The 25,373-nt window shown below is 41.2% G+C and overlaps 1 protein-coding gene across 1 annotated transcript in view; it reads left to right on the top strand.

Moving 5' to 3' along the window:
- Positions 1-16,808, top strand: part of FBXL7 (F-box and leucine rich repeat protein 7) — a 308,638-nt gene extending 291,830 nt beyond the window's left edge. Inside the window, exons 3-5 of the mRNA XM_075585931.1 lie at positions 3,510-4,121; positions 11,444-14,163; positions 14,588-16,808. Coding sequence (XP_075442046.1) covers positions 3,510-4,121; positions 11,444-12,180 — 1,349 coding nt within the window. The 3' untranslated portion in view covers positions 12,181-14,163; positions 14,588-16,808. The remainder of the gene's footprint in view (positions 1-3,509; positions 4,122-11,443; positions 14,164-14,587) is intronic.
- Positions 16,809-25,373: the final 8,565 nt, after the last annotated feature.

Genomic DNA, 25,373 nt, shown 5'->3' with positions numbered 1-25,373 from the left:
CACACACACACACACACACACACAGACACTCAGACACACACACACACTCATACACACACACTCAGACACACACACACACACACACACACACACTCAGATACACTCACAAACACTCAGACAGACACACACACACACACACACACACACACACACACACACACACACACACACAGACAAACACACACAGACAAACACACACACACACAGAGACACAGAGACACACAGACAGACACACAAACACACAAACACACACACACACACAGATATAGAGATGCACACACAGATCTCCTTCTGCACGTGCAGCTCACACAGAGATTTGACAGGGTGGAGGGGGGCTGCTGTGAAGACATACCCCTGTCTGTGGGATCTCCACTGAACTCTCTGCACCTCATGGAGGGGGGCGGCCATGATCTCTCTGGTTTACCAGGCTTCAAGGAGAATGCAGTCTATCCGCCGGGGTTTTGACTCCGCCCCCGTGTCCTCCCACACACGGCACGAGTGCAGATTGACTGCACCCGGCCACCGTACGCCTCCAGCCCCTGCAGGACATATTTTACTTCCGTCCGTGCTACTCGCTTCCCCCCCACCCGCGCTCGCTTCTCCCGCGGCCAAAACTTTTTACCGCCGCCCACGCGCTCGCCGACACACACGACCGCCGCGCTGGTTGTGAACGGGCCGCAAAAATATCCATTGCGGGCCGCATGCGGCCCGCGGGCCGCATGTTTGACATGCCTGGTGTACAGCAAAACAAAACATACCACTTGTGGGCACATTTGCATGTCTGAGACAGGTCTGCAACCCCGTCTTTCCTCATTATCTCTTAGCATACACTGCTTCCACTGCAGCCAGGTATTCTGGGTATAGACATGCAAATGAGCACTCACAGTAAGTCACTTTACGTCTTATCCATTTTAACATGGACCCCTATAAGCTTATGCCTGCCGTATTACACAGTTTTTCAGCACAGGCTCGGTTCAAGAAGTGCATAGCCAGTAAACCTACTCACAGACAGCTGTTTCAACCAAAGATTAAATGTGTACTGTATCTCAAAGATTAAAGAAGCAATCCAATGTTTTTGCAAATTGTTTATATAGCGTTGAAGCAGGGGGGTGTTTGTAATTGAACCCCATTAATTTCAGCTCCCGGGATCCCATGCTTCCGGAGATACAGTACTTCTGAATTAGGTGCCGGTAGCAGCTCTCCTCGGCTGCTAGGTTTCACAATATGTCTGCTGTTGAAACTTCTTGCGGCTTGCGGGCCAATAGGAAGCCGTGATGTCATAGGTGTGGCTTCCTATTGACCCATGTGACGTGGGAGCTTTAAAGCCCTGCTTGGTCAGCCGGATTGGCTATCGGCACCTACTGAGGTAAGTATCTCCGGGTCTTCGGAGCTGAAATTATCGGGGTCTGGCTCCGGAGACACCCTGCTTCAATACTGTATAAAAAGAAAAATATATTTTTTTAAATTGTCGTCTTAGATTGCTCATTTAAGATTTTTTTTTTCCTGATAATAGCCTTAGTAGCCTGTATGAAAAAACTGCTGCCTTGTGGAGTGGAGAAAGTGGGCAGCAGGGGTTGCCGTGTGGGCCTTTTAAAATAAAAATGTAAATAAAATAAAAACAACTATGAAAAAAAAGGTTTCTATTTATTACCAATCCCAGAAGAGTCTGCTCCTACACTGTGCTTTACTAGGTCAACTGATCAGGACTAAAATACAATTGGGCCAATCTGGTCAAATATGAATTTAACTGAATAGAACTTCCCCAGCATATCTTCTCAGCATATTAAATAGGGGCCTAAGGCAAAATATCACACGGGAAATCCCTAGCATAGATTTACATAGCAATTAGAATCAGATACAGCTAGAAATCCAGTCTGATGATGTCACACTGCCAATGGTGAAGCTAAACATGCAGGGTCCCCCGGTCAAAATTTTGCACATGCATCTTCAGCATGTCGGCTCCTCATGCGCATGTGCGGTCAACACTTGCCGGCTGCTAGTACGCATGCGCGATCAGCACGTGCCAACTCCACATGCGTGACCGGCATTTACAAAGTGAGCCCCCAAGAGTGCGGGCCTCCGGGCTTTGCCCGGGCTATAGCTATGCCCCTCTTCACTGCCTAGGTTTACTAAACTTCGAATTCATATCGCTGTGCGTTAATAATAATAAAGTGTTACTTTTACTGCATCCTTTACTAAAAGCTTTAACACTTAAATAACGCAGTGATAAGTGTGGGCTACATTTAATGCCAGGGTCGCTAATTACATATGCAAGACCGACAGTATCGCAAATGAGCATGCAAATGATGAATCATCGGCTAGTTACCTATTCGCATACTACTCACTATACTCTGATACCTGGTGATTTCGTGCTACTGCCAATAAATAAAGTCCATCTGTATCACCTACACCAGGCTGGTGTTAGACTCACCTTGCTTATTTATATAATGGCCACGTAGACATAGGCTAGATAAGACTAGCCAACCTAGAATGGATGATTCAAGTACAAAATATTAGCAAATGGGTAGTGGCTACATCATGGACTTTCCTAGTTTTTTTCCAGGGGAACCTGCGTTCTGCACTCTTGTGGAGCACTGAACATGATCTACCAGGCAGAGGGAACGTAAGAGGCGGAGTCCTCTTCCGTTCCCGTCATCAGTGACACTGCGATGTGACAGAGGACATGAGGCACTTTGGTGCCGCTATCCCTTGGGAACTCAAATGATTAATATATCAACCTCTTATAAACCCAAGTGGCCTGCTAGTCGTGATTTTGTTTAAAGTTCTTTTTAGCAAAACAGAATAAGGTGAGCTCAGACCTACCACAATAACGCAGTATCAGTAGCACTACATAACTTTCAATACCTTTATGGAGAAAGGGAATTGGCCATATATTTATGGAAAACAAATACAAAAGTCCTGCGCTCCTCCCAAATTGGGTTTTTGAATATGTTTTCACAGAATTGTATCTTTAGTACTGGCTAAAGCAGATTTCTGAGTTGACACTTATTTGTATCACTACCATTATTAAACTCTCAGTTACCACTTTTTCGGTGTATACTGTACAAAGGAGATTGAATATTGCAGCCCACTTATGAATAAGTGATCTTTAGTAAATACATTGAAATAAAAAAAAATATAGCTGCAATAACAGTATTTTATAACGCTAATTATTAATACAGCGATATTGACCTTTAGTAAATCTAGGCCATAGAGTCTACATGAAACAGAGGTTATCCTTAAAACTAAAATTGGTATTTTGGAGGGGAAAAAGGAAGGTAGAATTAGTAACCATTGATATATGTGTGCATATTCCATATCAGTCGATGGGGGAGATTGGGCCGTTGGTGGGCAAAATTCCCTGTTGAAGTCAGTGGGGAATTTCATCTGAAAACGTCCCAATCTCCCACCTCGGCCGATGTACAGTAGCATAAGCCTAATAGAACCTGTAATTCTCCTTGTCGTTATTCGTGCTCTCAATTATCTCATCTCCCTCTGTTTTTTTCCAGACTCGGACTTGAGCATGCGAACACTAAGCACACCAAGCCCTGCACTCATTTGCCCACAAAACTTACACGGCTTTCAGAACGGAAGAGGATCCTCCACCTCCTCATCGTCCATCACTGGGGAGACAGTTGCTATAGTTCACTCGCCGCCTCCTACACGCCTGACCAATCCGCTTATACGTCTGGCCTCCAAGCATCAAAAGGAGCATGCGAGCACTGACCGACTCCCGGATCAATGCATTATCCAGATCTTCTCTTACCTGCCCACGAACCAACTGTGCCGCTGTGCCCGGGTGTGCCGACGCTGGTATAATCTAGCTTGGGACCCTCGGCTATGGAGGACTATTCGGCTGACCGGTGAAACAATAAATGTGGACAGGGCTCTAAAGGTACTGACCCGCAGACTTTGTCAGGATACCCCCAACGTCTGTCTCATGTTGGAGACAGTAATTGTTAGTGGCTGCAGGCGGCTTACAGATAGAGGACTTTACATCATCGCTCAGTGCTGCCCAGAACTGAGGAGGCTTGAAGTTTCCAGCTGTTACAACATCTCCAACGAGGCAGTCTTTGACGTGGTATCATTATGCCCAAACTTGGAGCACTTAGATGTGTCAGGTAAGGAAATGACTAAAGACTAACATTTTTGTTTTTAACGCCAAATTCAAAAGTTATATATTTTCTTAACTTTTAACAAGCAGAAAGCAACTATTGTAAAGCAGAACAAAAACGTTTTCATTATTAAGAGTAGTATTTCAATATGAAATATAGCGCCTTTTTAAAAAAAAAAAAAAAGCTTACCTTCAAGACAGAATAACCCTTTTTTTAAATTAAACTTCAAATAATTAAAAATGAATAATTACACTACAGAAGTTCTATAAACTAAAACAATCAAGATCTCTTCTAAGATGTTGGTAGACAACCATCTTTGATTTGTGATTCAGATACTTTTGTGTGGTGTTTTTCACTGTTAATCCATCTATCTGTAATTTTTATGGACACAGCATAGTATTCCTCTTTACTAGAGATGTGCGAACTTGTCCCAATCTCGGTTTAATAATCTTGCATGCCAATTTTTGATAGATTCACAATTTTGTGACATTTTCACTATAGTTTAAATTTTTTTTTTATTATTATTTAGACATTTTTGGTCGAAAATTGGCAAAATGGTCATTTCAACATTTGTGTGTCGACTTTTCATTCACTTTGTTCCAAAAACACCAACATTTCTTTATTTTAATACATTGTTTGGGAAAGTTCTCAAGATTCTGTCCCACGTTGATCATGTGACCTTGTATTTTCTTTGGTGCTGATTTTGCCATTTTCCTCACTGTTTTAGCTAACTTTTCAGGTAACGTTTGCACATCTCTACAGCCTAAAACATCAGAAGAAGTATGCAAGTAGTGGGGCGGTTAGGTGGGTCAAAAGGTTTGTGCTTTCCCAGAAGTATCAGGAGTCCGGGATAACCAATGGATCTCAATGCACATCAGACTTCTAGTGTAATCTATGACCTCACAAATTAAGCAAGGCTGCCTCTTGAAGATAAGCTAAGTACAGTACATCTCAATCAGTTAAGGTATCTTGAAATAACTTCTTCATACCATTGTTTTATGAGAGATACCTACAATTTTTCTTCTGTCTTATGATCTTATATGATCTCAAGGTGGCTCCCCTAAGATTAGCTGCATTACTGCAGATATAGTGTCCACACATTACCTCTTGTCCTGTTCACTCTTTTTCGCCATTTTGTACTTCCCCTGGACAACGTTTAACATGTGCAGGAGAGCAGCATGTGCTCTTTAAAGCTCATGAGACTTGTTGTAGGATATTACTCAAAATGACTTTAATCAATCAATTTAGCTGTCTCGAAAGACTTTAAAGGAATAAGCGCTGCAGGGCAGGCCATGCCATGCTGCCTAATTATTTGAAAATGTTTAATTTAAACCACCAGTGTCCTTTCCTTAACGACTTGAAATTACGAGTATGTGTGAGTGCCTTAAGACATGTAAAACTCTGGTATTTCCACCCGCCTAATTACTAAAATCAGAGAGGCATTTTTTATCCAGAGTCGCCCATGGGATTTACGACATTAAGCCGATGCGAGAAGCTTCAATGTCATGTTGCATCTGTTTTCCTCGCTGTATTAAATAGATTTTCATCAAATTGGCTCTGCTTTTATCAGCGAGTTCTTTCGTGGTGGTTTTTGAAACCGCTATGAGAGAAGTTAATCTATGCAGCATTATAATGGGATGTATCAACGTTTTCATTTTCTTTAAAATCAGATGAATCTTCCTGGGTTTTTTTTCTGGTGAAATTGAACTTTTTGCCCAGGGCCTCGGCTTCAGATATATACACAATTGCTTCCGGCACAAAATGATATCAAGTTTAATTTGGTGTTATGGAATAATTCGTTAAAATCCCACTCTCGTCCTTTTGCAATTAAAAGGATTTTTTGTATGACCCATTTGAGTTGTCCAGCACGTCACCTTAAGTGCTTACACTTTAAATATGAAGTTGCATTCAGTAATATACTGTATGCTCGAGGCACAATAATGCAAAAGTAATTAGTCGTGCAACACCTCCCCATGTGTTTGGAACATTTGTTTCACAATTGAAAGATAGACGTCATTTTTTTTGTTTCAAAACTCAAATTTGCTTTCGGATTTAAACCTCAAATCCTATCTCTGAACAAAATGTTATGTTGAGAAAATTCAGTACGTCCTGATTTCGCCAGGAGTCCAAACACATAAAATAAATAAGGAATGAATGTAGCAATCATTCCATAGTTTCATAGTTCCATAGTCATTCCATAGTTTCATAGTTCCATAGCCATTCCATAGTTTCATAGTTCCATAGTCATTCCATAGTTTCATAGTCATTCCATAGTTTCATAGTTCCATAGTCATTCCATAGTTTCATAGTTCAATAGTCATTCCATAGTTTCATAGTTCCATAGTCATTCCATAGTTTCATAGTTCCATAGTCATTCCATAGTTTCAATGATCACATAATGTCTTGCAAGCAAGTCTTAGATAATGTGCGGCAGGGGCATTTTGAGCGTGCCTACAATATTATTTTAACCAATGTTTCACTGGAATGGAAAGAACTGAAAACTAATGGTAGATATTATAATAAGATGCAAAATCAATATAATCAAATTGCTAAGTAAAAGGCACTGCTTCTCTGAAGTCTTTTACATAAAACCAAATTGAAGTACTTGTAATAGCAGTGATAGGTGTAACAGGTTAAATCTTGGTGACTGATGCCTTTTAAAATATATATATATTTTTAAACAGAGAAAAGAGTGTATGGAGCAGCATAGGAGCAGTATTGGTCTTGGAAAAGTGTAGATGTTTTGTAGGTAATACATAGATGACATTATACTGTACATAGCTTCCATCTGTCACAATTGACAATATAGTTGAAGAAGATACTTGTGAGGTTTTGGGAGCTCTGTACACTACAATTTCATCTATGAAGAACTCACAGTTGGGCCTGCTAAAAGGTTATTGCCGCCTCCGAGGAATGTTTAGACATAAAACAGCAAATGCAACCCAAGCAATTCAGATGCCAATGTTCAACACCCCACCACCATTTCTTGGTCATTTTGTTGAGGGCTTATTCTTACTTTGGGACTGCTGTTTCCTTATTTAGTAAATGCTTAATTTGTCCTGCAGAGCAGCAGCCACCCCTCCCGTAAATTCTTAATTTCTTGCCTAATCAGGGGTTTAATATTTGAGTCCTCTCTTCTTGGTTCATACTGCTCAAATCTCTCTGGCATTAAATGGTCAGAGCAGCCCATAATGATGGGAACATTGTTTGTCATAGCAATGTCCCCTTCATTACTTAACTCTTTGTCCCAACATTGTCACCAGTCAGTGTTATTTCCTGCAATGGCCAGAAAGAACTGCTGAACCAAGGTTTGCCAAGTGGTCAGATTGGTATCGTCTCAATCTTGATGTATAGATAAATACATATACATTAACCTTGTAAGTGCACTAACAGGGCTGGCACACCTGGGGTCCTATTGACATACCAGCTAAGTTATGCTGCTTCTCCTCTCTCCCCCCCTCCCCCCCACTGTGCAGCCAATGGGACATTACATTAGCTTCTAGTTATGATGAGCTGTGCAAAAAACGGTCGCTCCTCCCTCCCCCCTATAACTTTGATGCCGCACACCCATGATCAGACATTGGCCATAGAAGGAAGCACGGTATCCTGTGCCATAAAATGTACCCCTTCTGTGCCCCACTGCCAGATCCCTACTTTCCATGTACTTGGGGTCCGGGCAGGGGGGTGATCGTTTGCTTCTTGTGTTGCAGCGTTGATCAGAGCAGCCTCCAGCAATGCCCCACATGTAGAGAGGGTCAGATTTGTAGGGGAGGGAGTCAGTTGAAGGTGTACGTATGTATGGACCAAAGGACCGAAACGTCAATTGCTGCAATAAAAATACTTGGCCCCAAGTGTGCTGGATCTTCCTCCTACATTGCTCTGCACTCACATTTCCGTGACACCTTGGATTTAATTAAGGAGTGCCTTACCACACACACACACACACACACACACGAGTGTACATCTTCAACTCTGACCCCCTCTGCATGTATACTTACATACAAATATACATACCTACACACAGTAATAGATATACATGAAGGAACACACAAATATAAATGAACACACGTGTGTGTGCGTGTACTGTATGTGTGTATATGTGTATGTATATATATATATATATATATATATATATATATATATATATATATATATATATATATATATATATATATATATATATACAGGGTAACCAGGGAAATCCAGGTAACAAAGAGACAGCACACCGCAATATAATGAAGTAAATAAAGTGTATTAACAACACAGGGCAGCCAACGTTTCGGTCCTCAGAGTGGGACCAGAGGGCTTTGCCCTGAGGAAGGTCCCACTCTGAGGACCGAAACGTTGGCTGCCCTGTGTTGTTAATACACTTTATTTACTTCATTATATTGCGGTGTGCTGTCTCTTTGTTACCTGGATTTCCCTGGTTACCCTGTACATGTTTCTATATGGGACGAGCATCTGCCTTCATTTGAGAAACCGTGAGTGCAAACTAATATATATATATGTATATATATATATGTATGTATTTATGTATGTATGTATGTATGTATGTAAGCAGCCGGCACTCCAATAGTTGTCATATGAGGTAGGTGCATGTCCCATAAATAATCAATAACTATACGATACCATTCGCATGAGAATTAGCAGACAGCACTCAGGTGAGATAATGTTGCTAGTATATTGTAGAAAGCAAGACACAAATAACCAACGTTAATATATTGTATTAAACAAGACACAAATAACCAATGTTAATATATTGTAGAAAACAAGACACAAATAACCAACTTTTCGGCCCCACAAACAGGACCTTCCTCAGGGCACTGCCCTGAGGAAGGTCCCGATTGTGGCGCTGAAACGTTGGTTATTTGTGTCTTGTTTTCTACAATATATTATTCATTATCTCAAATGATTGCTGTCTGCTGATTCTCGTGCGAACGGTATCGTATATTTACTGTATATGTATATGTGTATATATATATATATATATATATATATATATATATATATATATATACACACTGTATATATATATATATATATATATATTATATATATATATGTGTATATATATATATATATATATATGTGTATATATATATGTATATGTATGTATGTATGTAAAGCCACATATGCACAAACAACACAAAGCCAACAAACAACATGTTAAACAGGGGTAGGTAGACAAGGGTAGGTAAAATGGGAAGGACAGAAACACAAGGGAATCAAAGGGACTATGCCAATGTAAAACCAAACATTAAAAATATATAAAGACGCTGGAGGATCCGATCAGCTATCTGCAGGAACAACCACCTTCCTCGACACTTCTAGAAATCAAATTGGGACAGTGGGGACTCCATAGTGTAAATAAGTAATGGTTTTAATATAGACAAGTTAAAATCAGGCCACTCACAAAAAATTGGTAGATCATGCGCATTGGAACTGAACACAGAAATCCACGGAAAACAGTGAGAACCTGTCTCACTCTGATTGCGGAGTGAACTGTGGAGCTGTGGAACTAGGAGAGCGCTAACCGCTGTGCCGGAGGACCATTGTGTGGACGCACATTCTCGAAGGTACCCAGCCACGAGAATACAGCAACTAACGGCACTGAATCTATAGGATGTCGAGTTTAGTTCCAATGCACATGATCTACTGATTTTTTGTGAGTAGCCTGATTTTAGCTTGTGTATATTAAAACAATTACTTTTTTACGCTACGAAATCCGCGCTGTCCCATTTTGGTTTCAATATATATATTAAAAATATATAAATTTTTGAAAATTGCAAAATCAGCAGTACAACCAACATCACACTGATGATACCCATTAAGGTTGAAACATGTCTGTGAATGGTTTCTCTGGCTTTGCATCTGATTCCCATGCTGTGCATTAAAGCTGTGTTAACAGCGAGGTAGCTTATATGGGCTTCATGTAACAATGGTTTTTCAGACAAAAGGTGACACGGTGTGCTCATTTGCATGTAATTTCCCAGAATCTCTTGCTGCAGTTGAAGCACTGTATGCTGGGTGATAATGGTGAAAGGCAGGTTTGCAGACCTGCCTAAGACATGTGAATGTGCTCACAAGTGATCTTTTTATTTGCTATATGCAATATGGTGGAGGTTTCCTGTTGCCTTTTTCACCCACCATAACATAAAATGTGTGAGAAAAACAAAACAGAGAGCGCACGCCCCATAGTGTGATACTGTAACATTTAATGTAGGGAAGGATGGGTGGGGGGATTAAAAACACTCACAATGTACAAGATAAAATTAGGCAGTATGTGATTAATAATCACCACCAGGCAGGTCCAAAAACCGCAGCAGATATGGAGTCCACGAACAACAGGAATCAGTCTCCCAAGCAGTACTGTGTCTCCGGTTCACTCAAAATCCTCCAGAACAGTCTGGTATCAGAGTTGGCCTTCATATAATTCCATGTGCTCCTCGGCCGTAAAGGATACACACAACGTGATGACGTAGTGTCGCAATACTGCCTAATTTTATCTTGTACATTGTGAGTGTTTTTAATCCCCCCACCCACCCTTCCCCACATTAAATGTTACAGTGTTACACTATGGGGCGTGTGCTCTCTGTTTTGTTTTTCTCATAGATTTTGCTGTGGAACTGGTTAATCCATGTGAGAGCTGCCGTGGGCCCCTGGATCCTGCACTTTGTCCTGTTATACCTGTCGGGACTCTTCTCTAGGGTTTGAACATTGGACTTTGATTGTGATATTATTTCTAATAGTGTTCTATTTAGTATATTATTTTATATTGATATTTATTTAACAGGTTGTTTTGTTATCACATGTTGTTATTTGCATCTATTTCATCTCTCTCTCTCTCTCTCTCTCTCTCTCTCTCTCTCTCTCTCTCTCTCTCTCTCTCTCTCAGACATGCAGATGAGCATACAGTTGTATTTATATATATATATATATATATATATATATATATATATACATACATACACACTGTGTATATTTTGTGTGATTGTGAGAAGCATATACAAACACATAATAAAAAATACATTCATATATGTTAATATATTGTAAACAGTGCATCTTCTACCTTTAACAAGAATTATATAAAATACATAATTTTGCACATGATTTAAATAGTGGCTGAATAGAGATGATACAGACAAGGCACCAATGTCCTGAAAGTATATTGGGCATTCAACCATGTGATGGATTTCTGTTGAAAAACTGTAACATTTCAATGTGGGGGTCACAATTGGAGGAATGTTTTTTTAACTAAAGCAAAAGTATAAAGTAACATTTTGAGCAATTGACACTATTGTTTCTAACCCATATCTTTCCCTCGTTAGGTTGTTCTAAGGTGACCTGTATCAGCCTCACCCGGGAGGCGTCCATCAAGCTGTCTCCAATGCACGGTAAACAGATATCTATTCGCTACTTGGACATGACGGATTGCTTTGTCCTAGAGGATGAAGGACTGCACACCATCGCAGCACACTGCACTCAACTAACTCACCTGTACCTGCGGCGCTGCATCCGTATTACCGATGAGGGCCTTCGATACATCATGATATACTGCACATCCATCAAGGAACTGAGCGTCAGCGACTGCCGCTTTGTAAGTGATTTTGGCATGCGCGAGATCGCCAAGCTGGAGTCCCGCTTGCGGTATCTGAGCATTGCCCATTGTGGTCGGATAACAGATGTAGGCATTCGTTACATTGCCAAGTACTGCAGCAAGCTGCGCTACCTCAACGCGCGAGGATGCGAAGGCATCACGGACCACGGGGTGGAATACCTTGCCAAAAATTGCACAAAACTCAAGTCACTAGACATTGGCAAGTGTCCTTTGGTGTCTGATATTGGCTTGGAGATCTTGGCCCTGAACTGCTTTAACTTAAAGCGCCTGAGCCTGAAGTCTTGCGAGAGCATCACAGGTCAGGGGCTGCAGATCGTGGCTGCCAACTGCTTTGACCTGCAGATGCTCAACGTACAGGATTGTGAAGTCTCTGTAGATGCACTTCGGTTTGTCAAACGACATTGCAAGCGCTGTATAATTGAGCATACAAATCCTGCCTTTTTCTGAGTGAACATGTATTGAGTTCTAATTATCAAGAACCATATCTTAAAAAGAATGGCATGGGGAAAAAAATGACATTACCTACTCATACAGAAAATTATCCTTCCCTTATGACGTTCAGCTTTTTGAATAGTATGAAGAAACAACTGAGCCTTTTTTTTATCTAATTATTTCCATCTACAGTTAAAATATTTAGCAACTGAAGCTGTATAATGAGAGTGCATGTGCTGCTTATGCAGATGAGTAAAGGGATTTGTTTTTTGTACATCTGAATGTCAACATCTCTCGAAAAAAGTGTTCCGTCTGATGGTGAACAGTATGTTTTTTATAGTCCAGGAATTAATAATGCAACACATTTTCCTCTGCATTAGAGAAAAACTGCTGGAGGGAACATCAAAACATGACTATACATAGCTGTGGACCTCACCTTGTATGTGACAATAAAAAAAGTATGACATGTAGTCAGGGCTGGTGCAAAGGTATTAGGCGAACCTCCAGCCCTTTAAAAAAAAAAAGATATTGTAGCCCCATTCTCTCTCACTCTCACTCCCATCTCACCCCCTCCCACTCCTCTTTCAACCCCCCTACTCCTCCTCTTACTCAGTCACCCCTCTCCTCTCTCTCTCAATCCCCCCTCCTTCTCCTCTTCATCTAATCCCCCTCCTCCCTCTCATCTCCCTCCTCTTCTTCTCACCCCATCTTCTTCCTCTCACCCCCCTCCTCCCCCCTCCTTCTCTTCCTCTCACCCCCTCCTTCTCCTCTTCCTCTCACTCCCCTCCTCCTCTCTCTCTTACCCCCTCCTTCTCCTCTTCCTCTCTTACACCCATCCTTCTCCTCTTCCTATCTCATCCCCCTCCTTCTCCTCTTCTTCTCATGCCCATCCATCTCTCACCCCACTCCTCCTCCTCTCTCACCCTCCTCCTTCTCTTCTCTTATCCACTTCACATTCTCTTCATGTCTCACTTCTCCTCTCACCTACCTGGTTTTGGTGGAGCAGGGGAGCAGAGGAGGAGGATGGCGGGCGGCAGCAGGATTAGAGGACTGAGGACCACGGGAGCAGAGCAGCACAGGAGGTTGGCCGGGGAGTAGCTGCGCTGCAGCAGTGGCAGACACCAGAAGTCAGTGAAAACTTCCAGATCAGACCGCTGGGTCATACTCCTTCTCAGCCATCCTCCAGTGCTGTCCTGCTCTGCTCCCGTGGTTCAGTCCTCTTCTCCCACCATCGCCTGACATCCTCTACAGCCATGCTCCACTCCTGCCGTCCTCTTCCTCTCCTGCCGTCCTCCTCCTTGTCGTCTTCTCCTGCTGCCGCCCACCATTCTTCTCTTCTGCTGCCGCCGCCTCCTTAAATGTGCTGCCCAAGGCAACCGCCGAAGCCACCTACTGGTAGCACCGGCCCTGCATGCGTTTGGTTGTAGAAGTGAGGATGGCAAGGAGAAGCTGAGTAATTTTGACATACTGTACAGAATTGACATAAGTGCAATGGTCGTAAGGTAATGGTACTAGGGTGTACCACTAGAGTATCATTACTTCTTTATTTACAGACCCAAATTACAAGTAATTTTGTATACTTACAGTTTTACTGTACCTTATTTTGAAAGAACATTTGATGTATTTTGCAAAAATGTTTACTTTTTAGAGCATTCAGATTCGGTAACATTTCAAAAAGTAGATCCAACTTCTTGTTTCAAGGCACTTGGACCACTGCATAAGTGGGGACATCACATATCGTATTACATAGTTTCCACTAACCTTGTCAATTATTACAAGCCGGGATGATAACATTAAATAAAATATTTCAGATTACAACATACTGTAAGTCAACCTTCCTCACAACCTGTGGATAATTTACACTTTGCAATAGCTGGTGTTATGCACACTTTTGTCCATATCCATAGTCTATATTGGTTAATGAGAAACAAATCTGTGCAAGACACATTTTGTTCACTATTCAGAATAGTGACACACACCTAAATACTCCACAGTAAGGCCCGGGCCATAGAGGGGGGGAGCCGTGCTGAGGTGAGCGGACGCTGAGGCTCGCCTGCAGAAGCTGGGCGATTTCATGCCCATACAGGCGAGCCAGCGTCCGCGATCGGAGGTGGGGGGAGACTGTAGGGAGGCGGGGCAGTGACGTCGCTGGGCCAATCGCCCGCGACGCACTGACGTCGACGTCACGGCGCCGACGTCACGGCGCCGTGACGTTGACGCAGCCCCACTCTCATTGGAGGGTTTCAGCCGACAGCGCGCTGAAAAACAGCTTGGCGCTCGGCTGAAACCTCCAACTCCTCCGCACGCCTGCGGACGCTCGCGTGAGCCCTCTCTCAATGCATCCTCATTGAGGATGCAGGGGCTCAGCGCGGAGCGTCCGCACGCCTCAGTACGGCCTGTCCATCTATGGACACGGCCTAAGACATTTTTCTACGTTATGTTCGGCCCAAATAACCCATTTTAACATTACTGACTTTGGGTGAAGAAAACCGTATTACAGTTTCTCATTTACACTACAGTGTATTACATTATGCAGGCTTTGAAAACTAAGAAGTGAAGATGAATTTGACAGTGTGACAATAAAAACAATTTGAGTGAAAAACAAATGAACAAACTACAGCTGAAACTTTGGTCTTAACTACGGACAGACACAAGCTCCTAGATCAAGAAGCAGACACTCACGTTTTCTAAGCTTAGAACGTTTATTAAAATAATAATTTCAACTTGGGTTTATGTTACAGGATCAGAAAATGATTAGCTGCATTTGCTTGTCACTGCATTGCCACGGACAAACCGTAAGAAACATAGGGGCACATTTATCAAGTGCTAGTAGAGGTTATCAGACCTGTTCCGGCATTCATTTCTATTAAAGTCAATGGGAGTTAGCGCTGGATCGGTGCGATATCCTGTACAACACTTGATGCCCAATAGAACAGATGCTTATCTCAGCTATGAGAATGACTATTTCATTACTGGTCAACATCTGACTCTAGACCCTTGGACATAAGCCAGGTGTATGAAATCAAACTAGTAGACACATCTTTATAAAAGTGCACTGCCGACATTTCCAACATTGTCACAAAGTTGAGTATCTGGATTGCACCTTTAGTTAAGACAAGGGTTAAACGTGGGTTCATAACAAAGATCACTGCACTTTTTATTATGTTAAAATAAGAACCTAAAAAAGTGACTTCAGTATAAATGTAATAGCACTTTTAATAAAAGTACTAATCTTAGGTTTAAAAAAAATGTACAGGCATCTGATACTAGTTACAGTGGAGACATGACTTGCACTGCGATGGGAAATATTACAGACAGTAGTTTATTTGCAGTTCTGGCACAATAAATGATATACTGTACAGCACAACACATAGTATGCTATAAGGACCTATACTGTACATCTTTATCCATTTGCTAGTACAACTAAAAGTCCAGCATGTTGATTTTGAGATGGAGGGAAACATACACAGCCTTCAAGCAGTTGAGTTCACCCCCTTTTTCTTATGAAGGGATGAAGAAGGAATATTCTGCTGTCTAAAAACATGCATATTACAATTAATAAGCAGTAGCCTATAAATGTATCTTCAGTTCATAATTGTGCAATGCTGTAGCACTCTAGTGAAATAAACACATGAATCATTGTTATTGTATTCAGTTTTACCCGGCCAGTATTAACACACCTAGAAAGATGAGAAAAAGTGTTGACATGTAAAATTATTAGGGATGTGGATATATTTTCAGTATTTCAATGTTTGTCCTTGTGAATTATCACTTGCACTTATTTAGCTCTATGTTTAGGTTTCAAGATTTACAAATAATTATTTAACCACCCACTGGGAACTGTAAGATAATACATTCCTTCAGTGAAAACTCTTAAACAGTGCAGTGGATTTGCATGTGGGCTCTGGAGAAGGTGTTTGGGGCCATCAACAAGCGCACCTCTGAGAAATACCTATTCAAAGAAGAATATTATAGAAGTTTTGGTTTTATCTCCACCAGATCTGATTACGTTTTTGGCTTTGGAAAGAAATTGAACCCAGGAGCCATACTTCTGATTAATTTGTGCCGATAGCACAGACAGTGAAACAATGTACAGTATCTGTCCCATAACAGGAAATTACCTCTGTCAGATTATAGAGTGGTTGATTAAGCACATACAATATGTGAAATAACTATCTATCAGTATATTTCCCCTGTAGATTCCCATAAGACAGTTGCTGATGCAATGAAAATGTGTGTTTTATATATATGGGAAGGGTGTCTACATCTTTTGGACATTGATACAGAATATGACTACAGTAAATTACTTAGTAATAATTTATTTTAGTTGTTATTAATGTTCATAGACATGTACATATGCTATTCAAACGGCTTGCATTACACATAACTGGTCCCCTAATAAAGTTTTAGTTTAGATTAACTCGTTTCCGTCTGTAAACATTTCTTTGAAAGACCGAATATCTATACAACTTTCAGGCCATGTGAGGTCTGCTCTTTACTCCAGATGTGTGAATTTCAAAGAATTCATATGTATAAAAGGCATTATTATCAAGCAAAAGATGAATATGTCATTCAAACTATATCATCAACAATGCTGTAATTCTTTGAAATCACAAAATAAAATGTTGTGTACAATGATGGAATGAAGTGTTCATGATTTTGGAATTGTTCTGTTTTTGGAACTTGCTATATTTAGTGTACAGTTCATAATAATTAAGAATGAACTGTATCTTTTATGAACAAATTAGCTCCTGAAATGTTTGGTTGGCTAGAGCAGGGATGATCCACCAGGAGAGGTTTAACATCCACTGGGCATGACACAGCATACTGTAGGTGGGTGAGCTTCAAACCCCAGAGTTTTTGGAAATAGATCTCTTACAGCATCCACCCTTCAAAATTGTTCTTTTTATTATTATTATTATTAATTGGACCATCTCAATCAAAACTCAACATATCGGGATTTAAAAAAAAAATGTTTTACCCTCTTAAAGAAGCAATCCCACCTACAATGTATTTATTTTTAATCTTAGCTGACACACAGCTCGTTCGCCCTCATTGGCTGTACCACCGCTGTGACATGGCCAATGCTCGGCCACCGCACCAAAAGACAGAAATCTTGTCTTTTAGCCAAGGCGGTCGCGCCTCGCACGCACACATACTGACTGGGGCCTGCCCCATAGAGGGCTGTGCCTTGTATGCGGTGCGCACGCCGTCGTGCGTACAGCCGTGGCCACTGGGGAAAGAGACTGTAGGAAGGTAAGTACATATGCAAGGAGGATTTTTTTTTTTTTAGAGCTATTGAAATGCTTTATTATAAAGGTGAGTTTTAAGATAGATCTTGACGGTGGAAGAAGACGGTGGTTTGTGTCACCATTCCTAGGCAGGATTGCCGATTTAACTCCCGTGTCAATTATTGGTTGCACCATCAGTATAACATACTTGCAAATTGCACATGGAACTCATATCTGTGTCCACGATTGGCGTATCATTTTTCCGAGAAGGGAATGTAAAATAGAAAAAATAGCGGTGTCTTGCATCCAGTGGGATACATTGTTAACCTGATTAATCAAATAAATAATGATCCAATTATATGTGCTGTTCCTTCTAGTTATATGTAAGATATCACTCAGTTATGCCCTGTAAAGTAGTTAAGTACCTACAGTATGTAGTTTTATTATTATTTATTTATGTATAAAATGTTTTACCAGGAAGTAATACATTGAGAGTTACCGCTCGTTTTCAAGTATGTCCTGGGCACAGAGTTAAGACAAATAATACATGGTTACAAATACAGTTACATAAATGAACAGGGTATACATTATATACAAGACATAGCATGCACAGTTAAAGACCATATATATTATAGGCGTATGTAACAGTTACAGACCAGATTAAAATGTGAGACAGCTTTAGTTTTGAAAGAACTTAAACTGGTGGTGGATGTGAGAGTCTCACATGGTGGTGGATGTGAGAGTCTCACATGGTGGTGGATGTGAGAGTAGGTTGTTCCAGTTTTGGGGTGCACGGTAAGAGAAGGAGTAGCGGCCGGATACTTTGTTGAACCTTGGGACCATGAACAGTTTTGATGCATTGCTCACTTTTTGGGAGACCAGTTGCATCAAATGTAATAAACTGTTTCATACATTTGGTGCATCGAGAAAGTTACGCCACCTTGAACGCAGGGATATTGTGCTGCGCATGCAAGAGAGTAAAAACGGAAGCATAGCTTGATACACTAATACAAAGTTAGACAAGATGAAAATGACACTGTTTGCATCAATTTTTTTATTATATTGCCATACTACTTAGCCCTCAAAGTCACAGGTGCACTAAACAATGCTAAGCATTACAAAAAAAAAACCCAACTTAAACCCCATCAAAATGCATAGGATTTATGGTGTGCTAAATCTTAGAAATGTTTAGTCAATCTGGGCCTCCTCAATCAATGTTGATGAATCCTGTTATCCTTCATTAAAAGAGTCAAGAAATATTATAGTATAAGAAAAAATCCCAGCATTCCACAACAATAATGGTTTTAGAAATGCAAAAATGTAATCAAAACTATTTTTGTTGTGGTATGCTGGACCTTTTCTTATACATCAATACGCTGTATTCACCCCAGTCAGGGTGATGTGGTCCTATTCGCATCTACAGTTTGTTATTCAAATGTCCATTTATGTGGTCCTGACTATTTCCATTAGTAATTGAGCTTAGACACTAACTTGTGACTTATAGAAATCAGAGCCAATTATAACTCCATGCCTCCATTCTAGTACAGTCCTGGTTCTCCATGTTTCCGTTATTCATGGAAACAGATGGGAATTGACAACCTGACTGTTATGTGATCAGAGATAGAAAGCAAGAACTGGAGCACAGTCTTACAGATATAGCAGCTGGCACTTCATGTTGGGATATTCTGTGATATTCTGCATTATCACCGCCATTGAATCCTATGACAAATCTGAGATATTCTGCGTTATACTGTAAGCGGGTTCAAATACCACTGCTACACCTGTATGATGAGCCAGGTTGGCAATATTGGGGATTAGAGAATGCAGTTCATTTTGAAAGTTTGACAAAACTGTGCACACTGCGAGTGCTCATTTGCATGTCATTACCCAGAATCCATGGCGGCAGTGGAAGCATTGTCTGCTAAGCGATAATGGTGAAAAACAAACCTGTCCAAGACATGCAAATGTGCTCACAAGTGGTATTTTTTATTTGCTAAAAACTGTACCAAACCCAAGAGGAAAGATGGCAAAAGCAATACTACTATGGTATAATCATTGCAAGATCTATTCAACAATCTGGCTACTTTTCTTCAGTCTATGTAATATAACGTTCAGATAAATATTTACATTGGAAACTGTACATATTATAATCTTAGATCATAAATCCAAGAAAATCAGACACTTAAGATATTGTATCCATGTTAAAAAAAAAATTACCTTTGTGTTTTCCACATGTGCCTTCAGCACCAGGGTCTAGACGAGTCACAGTACGGAACACATTCGTTCCAGATTGGGGCAGCAACAGAATCATCATGCGCAGGGCTGTCAGTAACAGCAATACAGAAGATAGGACGTTGGAATTCTAACAGATACCGGTCCCACATCAGGCCCGCGTTAACAAGGGAATAGCTCTTGTTGGAATAAACCTCCACCACCCTTATGCCTTCGCAGATTCCGCAGACACATGGATCATCTGGGATTCACTCATACACTGGGCAGAGAAGTGAGCCGTTAAACGCCCATACGGGAGAAACCTCTGGTTTTGAGCAGAGCATGCAAAGGTGTTATGGGTGGGAGGTTGGGGGCTGCGGTGGGACCAATTGTTCCCATGGCTAATGATGGTCAGAAATAGAAGAGCACCACGGATCCTTATCCTTCTCACCGGGGGCAACGACCTGGCTGCACGACGCTACTTCGAGTTTGTCAATGCGATAAAGCAAGAACTGGCACACATCCTCGCCCCTTTGGCCGGGAATTCAGATTGTCTGGTCAGACATAGTCTGCAGGGCAGCGTGGAGGGGCGACCGAGCACACGTAAAGTTGAACAAAATGGTGGGAACATTTCTGACGCAGTGCGGGGGGTGGCAGATCAGCCACTCGTTTTACAATTGCAAAATAGTCAGCCTATTTAGGGCTGACGGCGTACATTTATCAGAGATTGAGGTGGATTTGCTCAACAACGAGTTGCAGGAAGGGTTAGAGAGGGTCCTAGTGGGTTTGATCCCAGACGGGGCTCGGGGCCGATAAAGCCCAGGGGTAATCGTAAGTGGGCGGGGTATACTGAACATAACTCCTGGGAACCAACTTGCGACAACAGTCGGATCATGGAGTCTCAGCTAGCTACAGTAGCAGCAGGCAAAGGCTGACCCCCTTATCTTAACCCATTAAGCGAGCACTCTGGCAGGGACTAGCGGTTACTCTGTTATATGTGGGTATCGGATAGCAAGGGAAGTGGTCCCTTGCAGCCTCCCTGGTCAAGGGAAGTAAACATAATGATGCCCCTTTATAAAGCATTAGTAAGACCACACCTTGAATATGGAGTACAATATTGGGCACCGCTCCTTAGAAAAGACATTATGGAACTAGAGAGAGTGCAGAGAAGAGCCACCAAATTAATAAAGGGGATGGACAATCTAACTTATGAGGAGAGGCTAGCTAAATTAGATTTATTTACATTAGAAAAGAGGCATCTAAGAGGGGATATGATAACTATATACAAATATATTTGGGGACAGTACAAGGAGCTTTCAAAATAACTATTCATCCCACGGGCAGTACAAAGGACTCGGGCCATCCCTTTAGGTTGGAGGAAAGGAGATTTCACCAGCAACAAAGGAAAGGGTTCTTTGCAGAAAGGCAAGTTAAAATGTGGCATTCATTACCCATGGAAACTGTGATGGCAGATACAATAGATTTGTTAAAAAAAAAAGTTGGATATCATTTTAGAAAGGAAAGGTATTCAGGGATATACCAAATAAGTATACATGGGAAGGATATTGATCAAGGGAGTAATCTGGTTGCCAATTCTTGGAGTCAGGAAGGAATTTATTTTTCCCCTTATGAGATATCATTGGATGATATGTCACTGAGGTTTTTTGTTTGCTTTCCACTGGATCAATATACTGTAAGTACGGATATAGGATAAAGTATCTGTCGTTTAAAGTTAGCATAGGTTGAACTTGATGGACGCATGTTACTAAGTAAATAGTCGAAAGTCTCTTACAACTCAACAAAGGTATATATGTAAATATCTTCAAGCAAGCTGGGCACTTGAAACAAATCTATTTAAATTAATTCAATAAAAAACACCTATACTACCAACGTTTTGGTCCCAGAATCAGACATCATGAAGGCTTAAAGTCAAACCGTGAATAATTTATACACTTATCAAAAAATATAATTAGTCCTGAGGTTTTGGAGGGTGACATAATCAGGCATCACAGCAGGAAAAACCAGCTTAGTAACACACAGAGGAAGAGGATGACCCACAGAGACCGCTAACCAGTTGCTAGACAACCAATTGAAATTGAAACTAAAACCTACGAAAAAATGAGCGATATACATAGAATCAGGAAAAGGGTAGATGAGAGGTCATCACAGATCTCAATAGCATGGTATTAACCACAACGACTCCTCATAATATATGTCCTTCATAAATAAAGATATATATTCAATATACATTATAATAAATATAAGATAAAACGTTGAAGGCCACTCCATGCCTGAAAAGAAGAAAGAAAAAAGAAAAGGAAAAGTCATATGACTCAAACCACACATACTGTACATTTAATAGCACAATAATTGAAAAAGCCAAATGAAAAACACACATACAGTATACAGTGTGTGTATATATATATATATATATATATATATATATATATATATATATGAAACAACAAGGAGAAAGCAACCTTTAAATAGCACACGGACATAAATGAAAGTGTAACAAAAAATAATTTTATTCAGGTGATTAAAACAGGGGATGAAATATAAAAGAAGAGGGGGGCTCAACACTACCTGGACATAATGGACCTGGAGGCAAGGGTCTAAGATAAAGATCCTAAGTAAGACATATACAGGGTGCAGGTGGCTTTGTATAAGCACACCTGCCTGACAATCAACCTAACTGAGATCTTGTGACCACATGTAAAAATATTATGCCATATAATTTGATGCAATGGTTTATATGAATTGGGTACACAAGTATAGGGGGTAACAGAATGCAGAATACGTCACCACTCAGTAGGTAGATGTCACAGACAAAGGTAGGTCAGAACTCCATGTCAGATGAAAAAAGGTAGGGGCCCCCCTCAGCAAGACTCCCACTCCAACGTCTTCTTCTGGGAGTGGTGAGGGGAGCAATGAGCTAGCATTTATAGGGAAAATCATAACTACAAAAATCGCGCAAAAATTTGAACGATTGCAAGCAGCTGTGAGAGCAGAGAGTGTTTACAGGCATAGCAGCATCATGGGGCCTGTGTTGCAGTGATTTTACATCTCATTGGCCTATTCTGATCACATGTATGTTCTAAGGTCAGCCCCTATGTAAATATGGTGATGACGCGTGTGACGTCATCGCGTCACGACCGTCATGACGCATGGCCGTAATGGCCCCTCCCACTGGAGTTATAGGCACGCCCAGGTAGGGGAAGATATTAAGGTGTTTGTCAGTTGCAAAGGACTGGCTATGGTAGCTTTGCCTGCATGATGTGAATGGGGCGATGATGCGTATGACGTCATCGCGTCACGAACGGCATGACGCACGGCCGTAATGGCACCTCCCACTGAAGCCATAGGCAGGCCCAAGTAAGGGAAAGCATACAGATATTTGCCAATTGCAAATAACAGGCTGTGAAAACCTTGTCTGCCAAATAAATGGGGAATGCGCATGACGTCATCACGTTTAGTATAAGGATTCACACGGTTGTCATGGTAACCATGTGAACAAGGGAAACAAGCGATTTAGCACCAGAAAAGCGTGATATATATATTCTATGAGGCCCTACACTGTAAATAGGGGAAACTGTTGGCAAAAAAACATACAAAGGCAGTTTGTCCTGAGTTGGTGCAAAAGATATATATGAGCATATATCTAACAGACTTAAATATACAAGTGACAAGACACTCTAAGAGGCCCCATGCAATAACTGAGAACATCTGCTGCTGTTAAGGACATAACAAAGCATGCTAACCTAAGGTGAAAATACAGATAAAGGTAATAAAATGTACAACACCCAGCACTATGAAATGAGTTTGTAATTGAATCTAAGAGTATATATGCTTAATAAAGGTCATATGTCATTGGGTAAGGGTGCCCTCAAATAAGTCTGGTGGCTGCAATGTCAGCCATGGACATGCATACTCCTAAAATAGGAGAAAATACAATGGGCCATACTGTGTAAGGCATATGCCTGTGCATTAGTGGCCTAATTTAGGATATATGCAAACAATAGTCTCCATAGTTGATAAACTCAGTATGAATTCTCAGAGACCGCTGGGAAGCATCACTGACTGCTTGTTCTTTGGAACTTATAGCAATTCTCATAGAACATGACAAACAAACTCTAACGGAATTAACGGACAAAATTGAAACAGCTAAAAAAGACCTTAGTGGCGTAACACCATCATTAATTGATAAGGTGGAAATCGAGTTAATTAAATATGAGGAAGGTCTCATTGATTATAAAAAAAAGAAATTTGACAGGGACATAACTGACTTTGATAAAAAAAACAGGTGTACAGGTGGAATAGAGGCAAGGGATCTAAAAAGATAAGACAACAGGCCCGTGATGTCTCTCTGTCCTCTGATGCTTTTATAACCGATGTAGACTCATCTGATGTTGACACACCTCGTGCCTCAACTTCTACCTCCCTTCCATCCAGTTTCACGCTTACTTCCTCTTTTTTAGACAGGGGCAAACGCCCGAAAAGAGGAAGAGGAAGACAAGGAGGGGAAGGAAGACAGCTAAGAGACAGAGAGACATTCAGTTACAAACCGCAATACCAGCAGCGGCGGGCATGGTAGGGGAGGAATTAAACATCATTAACCTCTCTGATACCATCCTTTCAGAAGCCCAAACCAGAGTCCTGAAAAAGGGCCTATCTTTTTCGCCAACTAGCCACATGGACAAATTTGAAGTCATCAAAGACTTAAATCTTTTCTGCCGCAAATTATTGCTTCATAAGCATTTTGTGAAACCCCGTGATAAACATCTGGACTCATCTTCAACTGTGATGTGGGATACCGAAGAAATAGAGACACTAGACAGCATGGATGCACTCCTAGATGAACAGGATTTAATTACTACCTCTACTAAGGATATCATGTTAAGGACAAAACCGACGTCAACATTTTGTCCACCGATCCAGAGTTGCTCAGCTGTCGAGGTCTTCGCCGCAGCAGTGACTGAGGAGGTCCTGAAGTTACCGCCATCTCGTGGGACACAGAATTTGGGTAAGGATGAGTGGCTTTCCATCAGGGAATTACAGCAGATCCCCTCTGTTGTCATTAAGCAATCTGACAAGGGGGCAATGTAGTTATATGGCCCCAGAGTATCTATGAAAGGGAGGCATACAGACAATTACAAGACACAGCATGTTACTCTGAGTTAGCCTGTGATCCCACACTCAGATTTAAGACTGATCTAGAATGCATATTACATAACGCGCTAGACAATAAGACCATATCAAAATCCAACTATGATGGCTTACTACCCAAATTCCCTGTTATCCCTACATTTTATCTTTTACCCAAAGTCCACAAGAATGCCTCCCGCCCACCAGGACGACCCATAGTCTCTGGCATAGGGGGTTTGTGTGAACCTGCCTGCTGCTTCCTAGATTCATTTCTGTGCCTCGCAGTTGTTAATTTACCGTCTTATTTACGTGACACCATGGAGGTGTTGTCCAGGGTCGACTGCATCACGGTCGACGAGGACACTATCCTTGCGACCTGTGATGTGGAGTCCCTGTACACCTGCATCCCCCATCGGGAAGGTCTCCTGGCAACTAGATTCTATTTGTCTATGCAAGACATTCCAGGTGACCTTCTCGATTTCCTCATGGAACTTTTACAATTCATACTCACCCACAACTATTTTATTTTTAAAACCAAATTTTATTTACAAATAAGAGGCACAGCAATGGGAGTGGCATGTGCACCCTCCTATGCCAACCTATTTTTGGGGTGGTGGGAAA

This window comes from Ascaphus truei, chromosome 2, assembly GCF_040206685.1.
Source record: "Ascaphus truei isolate aAscTru1 chromosome 2, aAscTru1.hap1, whole genome shotgun sequence".
Classification (NCBI taxonomy): Eukaryota; Metazoa; Chordata; class Amphibia; order Anura; family Ascaphidae; genus Ascaphus; species Ascaphus truei.
Note: the sequence above shows the minus strand (reverse complement) of the source record. Positions and strands in the feature narration are given on the sequence as shown.